Here is a 6,785-nt window from a genome sequence, read left to right as displayed (position 1 = left end):
AATGGTCTATTTTTTACAATATGGTAAATATAAAAAGATTTGTGAAAAAATAGTGTACACTTTTTGATAATTTAGATATTAGAATTTGGATTACTAACATTGAACAATAGGGAATATACTTGACAGAACCTACAATAACCAATGTATATTTGAAATTTGAGCATTATTTTAAAGAGGTTTTAAAATATAAAGTAAAAAATGATATTTGAATATCCATATATTATCAAAGTACAAACCACATATCTTTGGAGAAAACATGGAGCTTAAGACATTCGAAATTATTGTCACTTCATTCCTACATTTTTCAAAACTCAAAAATCATAGAGGAAATCTATAAGTCGCCAAATAAAAGGAAAGACATAATTAAGTATGCATGTCCATATTTTAATCAACGAGTTACTCTCCAGGCATGTTGACAAATATTCATGAGGAAGGGAAAAAGTAGGCCAGCATGCACAACGACTTTTGGTGCTCTATGTGATCGTGTCATGGTGCGAGCTAATGGTAATTCGCCATGGTAAAATTCCGCATTTGAGATGACCTATATTAAAAGCTAATTTTTAAGCTCATCTCAATGCTGATGATTTCATCCTCGTGCGTTGCCAGGTCTCAAAAATCCGCTTCGGTTTTCATTCTCGGTATATTACTACTCCGAACCTCCTGCATATTTCTTTCTACTACAGCTTTACACCTTTCTACTACAGCTTTATGTTTTTTATCACGTCGCGCTCTGCCGCATCTTTATACTTATTTTTTCTACGGTGGCATTTTTAATCTCCTGCGTTCACTACAAAGAAGAACTTTTTTTTGCGAATCACTACAAAGAAGAACTACTACTACTAGTAGGTTAATTATTAGAGAACCAACCTGAGATTGGGTGGTTAGAAGGATGGTTGTATCCCCATCCCACCAGAGTTCAAACCCCAGGTTTGACATCTGTGTGTCTCATAAAAGGCGGAATATTCATTCAGTGGGAGGCAACATTCCCGTCGACAGCGAGGCGCCCGCCAGCTCAGTCTTCCGGAGGTGCTCATAGGGGGAGGCAACATTCCCGTCGACAGCGAGGCGCCCGCCAGCTCAGTCTTCCGGAGGTGCTCATAGGGGTAGGGTGTGCGTGTGTGCGTTCATAGGGGTGGGTGTATGCGTGTGTATGTGAGCGTCTGCGTTTTTACTGTGTTTCTCAAAAAAAGTAGGTTAATTATCAATTAAGAAACTGGTAGATGGTAGATATATACTGGAGGCAGGCTAGCCAATCTTTGTTCTTCCAAATAATAAAAGACAAAACGGCGGTGTCTCTCAGCCACTTCTTAGGACACCAGGTGTTCAGGTACTGGGCTTTCCAATTTGCAGAGCTCCGTTAATTTATTTTATTTCAAGTTTTCAACAGCCGTGATGAAACATACAATAGACCACATGTATATGCAAAGTTCCAGCGGAACACTGAAGTTCATCTCACCCCCAAAATAGAAACAATGAAGAATTTTATTCCCCCCTCACCCAAAGAAATAACTGAAGAAGTTCAGACTGAACACACAAAAACACCGTACACTTCGATGCTTCATGATACTGTCATACTGAACTTTCAGTCTGTAGCCACTAGGAGACGTGGTCGTGACCCATAAAATTATGTGTAGCTCGTGAGCAGGAGGACGACGCAAAAAAAAACTTCATCCTTATGCTTCGATACCCATAACTTTGATTTGCTCCTCAACGAGGTGTACCATACAGATTGGTGTACACAATCTTCGTCCGGTGGACCAGGATCAAGCTCAGGATAACAGCGATGACGCAGAACCCTGACATGATCAGAGACGAGATAAAAAAGCAGATGGCCCCCTCACACTTCAGCGCAGGAGTGGCGTCTGAGACCATTCCAAGTAATCTGCCGGGCATTGTCACCACCATTGAGTTCAGGTGCTGGCTAGCTTGCTTCTTGGCTTCGTAATCATAGATGCCGCTGGCAATGATACCCGAGAAAACCAGGGACCCTGCAGGGTTTGCGACGGTAAGGAAGTTGTACAATGCTCCGAAATTCTTCACGCCAAAGAGTTCGGAGGCAGCAGCTGGCACGATGGCCCAGTGGGCGCCATACCCGAGCCCGATGAGCAATGTGCCGATGTACATTGTGCCAGGCCAAGCCATTGCGAAGGTGAAGTGTCCAATTGCCATGAATACTTGAGCTGTCGCTAAGGCAATTGCCCTTGGATATGCGTAATCCCTGAAAAAGAAGTGAGAACAAACAAAATTAGAACAGGGACATTTCTCTGCAGACAAGGATATTACTCACTGAGCAGAGGAACTCTACATGTATTAATTGATCAGAACAATATTGCTCGTGATTGACCAAAATTATAATCTGATCTTGCCTACTAGCTCCCTGCAATTAGTTTCGTTCCTTTTGTTAGCTCACTAAATCTAATGTTTGTATCAATTTGATGTGTGTTTGGATGACATATTCTGTCCTTTGAATCTCCCAGGCTGACGCCTATTTCTTTTTAACTGATTAGCAATCAATTGACGACACCACTAAAAACTCTTTTGTCATGAAAAAAGATATTCAAATTACATATAAACTAAATAGGGTAAGCGTTTCCTTAGGATTGTGAGCTTAGTCAGCATGAGCATTGAATCAGTGCTGAAGAACAGCATAAATCTGTTATGCAACTTCCCATTGGAGAATGCTCCATATGAACTAAACAGAATACTGCTCATCTAATGAGACGCAAATGTCAGCAAAGAAGTGTCACATAATCCTTACTTGACAATAATCTCTGATAAGTAGCCCCCAGCAACACGTCCAAGGAAGTTCCAGATGCTAATCATTGACACGAAAATGTGGCTTTCCTCGAAACCCAGTGACTGGCTCATTTGGCCAAGATTATCGATCACAGTAAGACCTGATCCTGACCCCAACAGAAGGGAAAAAAATAGAAGCCAAAAATCTGCCTTGATCATCGCCTGCAGCAACGTGAAATCCTCTCCTCGTCGTGGACCTCTCCTCCTTTTAACCCTGACAGCGCCAACGGCAGCTGCCTGGAATAGCCTAGTCTGCAACTCAGCAATCCTCTTCTGCCTCTCCGAGGCTGGAAGTAGATCAACATCTTTTGGTTTTACATCCTCCACCTCACTGAGTATAACTTCATTTTGCTCTTCGGACGGTACTGAACCACTTGCTTCTTCTCTTCGTGGTGATGATAACAGTGCTGCATAGGCACTCTCGTCATCATTTGAAAAGAAGCTGAGTATCACAGGGATGACTATTGGAAGTAGCAACAGGGCTATCAGAATGATGGTACACACAACCATAACTGTTTCGCTCAAGCCAACAAGGTCTTCAAGCAGCATCACACCCATCAGATAAGCTGCCAAAACTAAGCACACGCTATATACAAACGTGAAACTTATACCATCAGACGGCCGTACTTGTCTGTGACCCCCAACTGGTCTAACAACGAACATTAAAGCGACAACTACCATTGCTGGCCCAACAGCAACCATGAATATCAGTGCAGCGTCATCAGGCGTGTGCATTATTGCATAAATCTGTGTTATGATTGCACCACTCAGACCAGCAAATCCCTTGAGGATACCAACAATTGGTCCACGGTTCTTGGGGAAGTTTTGAACACATGAGACGAGTGCAGCAGTATTGAAGTATGTCTCACCATTATTTCCGATAAAAATTAGAATGCACATCTGCGGTGAGACAGGAAACTTTTAGTCCAAGAGTCAGCAAAAATTAATTGGAAAAATACAAATTGTAAGCAAAGGTCCGATTAGATCATACTGAAATTTGCAACCATCCAAATTTCCAGATGCCACAAACTAAAATGAGGACTTGGCAATCAGTGCTTTTAAATTATGAGAATACAAATAATATTAGCTCTCCATCCTCATGGACAGACAACAACAATAATCCTGTGATTTCAGTAATTTTCTGAAGACACCACACACTGCTTGGGAATTCCACATAGCAAATCTTTTCTGTAATATATAAATATAAGCAAATTATTATATATCATAATCCTAATCTTCAAGACTCAATGTGGTTGCAGCGCGGCAGTGGCTGGATAGACTGATATAATAACGCACAGCTAAAGTTTCTAGGTTGAACATTGCTAATTGACATGAACTATACGAAGCCCATGTTTCTTTTCTAGTGTTTTTCCAGATATTAGATAACGAAGGTTAACTAAACGCACATGGGAAGCGAGAAAGCGACCGCTAGCACTTCCTAAGAAGAAAATAAGTACACAGTGATGACTAGGAGGCATATTCCACATGCTGCGTGTTAGAATATTCTTAGAACATACAGCAAAAAAAAAGTAAACTGTTTGAACCAATAAAAATCTGGAAATGATTTCCGAACATAGCTTCCAACAGTACAGTATTGTGGATGAACAGAAAGCACTGAAGTCCAGCAGCAGCGGTGTTCCGATTTCCAAAACAAGGAATTGGCTCCTTGTCAAGTTGAAGAAGAGCGGCTCTCCAGCATTGTTGCCGGACATGATTAATAATTTCCAATCCCAATCTTGGAAAAGTTCGGCCGACTATTTCGACAAAGCACGGTAGAAACTGAAACCTCAACAACCTCTACACACACAATTTTTCCCATCACAGCAGCATCGTGGACGCTTCGGTTAGCACAAAAGTCACCGAGATTTTTTTCTTTCTCTTCTACGCATTAGAATAATCAGCTGCAACCTGAAGCAGCACATGAGGCTGCGAGAAGAACAGGGCGTGCTGACGCGGCGGAAGCATCCGAAACTGAAGGACTGATAATGATTGGAGGAGGGGGTAGGAGGGATCTTACCGCCCAGAGCGGCGGCACGGCGACGCGTCGTGTGACGGCGAGCCAGACCCATCCGTATCCGAGGAGGTTCTGCGCGGCGCCGATGAGGAGCGCGGCCCAGAGCGGGAGCACGGCGCAGAGCGTGCCGGCGAGGAAGCCGACGCTGTCGCCGAGGTCCTTGGCGACGCCGAGGCTGGCGACCTGGCGCTGGTTGTAGCCCAGCGAGGACTTGATGACCGGCGACAGGCTGCCGAACAGGTACCCGACGCCGGCGACCGACTGCATCCACATCGCCGCCACGAACACCAGCCACCGGTTCCGCAGGAACCCCCGCACCCGGCCCCCCGCCTCCCCCATTGCCGCGCGCGCGCGGGTAGAGTGATCGATCCGAGCCGAGCACCTGCGAGCAGCAGCCCCACGAATCCAATGCAAGAAAAGGTGAACCGGGGGCCAAAGAAGGAAGTACGGGGTCGGGGACAGGAACAAGAAGCTGTCCTCCGGCTTCCTGGAGGCGAGCCAAGAGCTAGCTGGACTGCCAGGAGCCGAAGTGACGGCGACCCTTGAGGCGGATCGAGATGCGGAATCAGCAAGGAGCGATCTTCTTCGCTGGCGTTACTTATCGCTGACAAGAACGTGTGCCCGAGCTCGAATGGCTGGGACGGAGCAAGTTGGAGAAAAGAAAATTGGGATCGAGAGCATCTGCTAGAACGTTTTTCTTAATCTGGAGGGTGGCCCGCCGCCCGCGTGGCGATGGCGAGGGTCCGGAGGGCGGCAAGGCGACAAGCCCCGACTTTGACACGACGTCGCGCGCCGAACTTTTCTACTCCGGTGCGCAGGCAGACGAGGCTGACCGCCGAGTGACGGCGACCGCGCATCGTGGGGGACAACGACGAGCCGACGTGGAGACGAGGCCAGGTGAGGGGTGGATGGGCATCGGGTGGGCGGCGGCGCCGGACAAGGCCCATCTCGCCACCGCCGAAATGTGTGGATTCCGTCGTCCACGGTGGCAGCGGTGGCGGAAGGCTCCAACGCAGGGGACGGGGCCCGAGAAATTGTCCGTTCGTGGTGGGCGACTTGAGCGGCGTACTAGCGATTCGTCGCGCGCGCGTAGCCTACTTTGGATCCGGCCGGGCGTGGCCGATGCGCATGCAGCACTGCCACGCGCCCACGCACACACACATCATATACCTCCTCTATCGAAGACCAGCGGCAGCCACGTTTTACAGATGCTGTCGCATTTCACAATTAAGAAATACGATTGCTTTTGTATTGTTGGAACGTCTTTTTCGAATATCAATTGGATGATATAATCTTCTTTTCTTTTGAACAAATTCAGTGATATAATCTTTGTGGCACATGATCCATGTTCTATCGGTTGAAGTTCAATGTCGAAATATGTGGATGTCGTATATAAGTGTGTGTTTGGTTCCTCAACAAAACGAGTTATAGCCATGTCGCACAAGGATACACCTTTGGTATTGGATTGTGATTTTCATGGCCAGTTGAACGTATAGACCAGAAAAGCTTTGCTCACTAGTTTCATGCCAAGGTTGCTACTCTAAATGTAGGTGTCTCATGCTAGGAAACGGAGGTAAAGAAGGCACGAGCGGGGAGGCAAGTTGGATTCAAATTTAAGATTTCATTAAAAAAAGCAAGATGGGCCATTGAACTAAGCATGTGGGGTGTGTGATGAGCATGCCCACTTGGTTACATGCAACACATGAGCAGGCCATAGGCCATAAGCTCCTTAGTGGTCGAATTAATGAATGAAAACATCCTAACCCCAAACTCTATTCTACTTCTAATATTCTTCTTCAAGTTGAGTTCCCCTCATCCCTACTCCAGTTGTGTCAATCCATCGGCAAGGACATCACATATTGATGAAACTATGATCAACAAATCACTCAGTTATTGTTCTACACTTCAGCCCAATCCTCCACCCACCCCCCACCCCCCCCCCCCTCAAAGTGCATATTGGCCCTTAATGTTATTT

At 46.0% G+C, this 6,785-nt stretch overlaps 1 protein-coding gene across 1 annotated transcript; it reads right to left on the bottom strand.

The window, feature by feature from the left end:
- Nucleotides 1-1,343: 1,343 nt before the first annotated feature.
- LOC127316597 (protein NUCLEAR FUSION DEFECTIVE 4) lies at nucleotides 1,344-5,482 on the bottom strand. The gene is made up of 3 exons (XM_051347040.2): nucleotides 4,814-5,482; nucleotides 2,759-3,696; nucleotides 1,344-2,218 (listed from the first exon to the last, which is right to left on the bottom strand). Exons 1-3 carry the CDS (start codon nucleotides 5,147-5,149, stop codon nucleotides 1,708-1,710), a joined length of 1,785 nt encoding a protein of 594 aa, XP_051203000.1. The 5' UTR covers nucleotides 5,150-5,482; the 3' UTR covers nucleotides 1,344-1,707.
- Nucleotides 5,483-6,785: the final 1,303 nt, after the last annotated feature.

Source organism: Lolium perenne, chromosome 7 (assembly GCF_019359855.2).
Source record: "Lolium perenne isolate Kyuss_39 chromosome 7, Kyuss_2.0, whole genome shotgun sequence".
NCBI classification, from domain to species: Eukaryota; Viridiplantae; Streptophyta; class Magnoliopsida; order Poales; family Poaceae; genus Lolium; species Lolium perenne.
The sequence above is the reverse complement of the archived record's forward strand: the minus strand, read 5'-3'. Positions and strand labels throughout refer to the sequence as shown.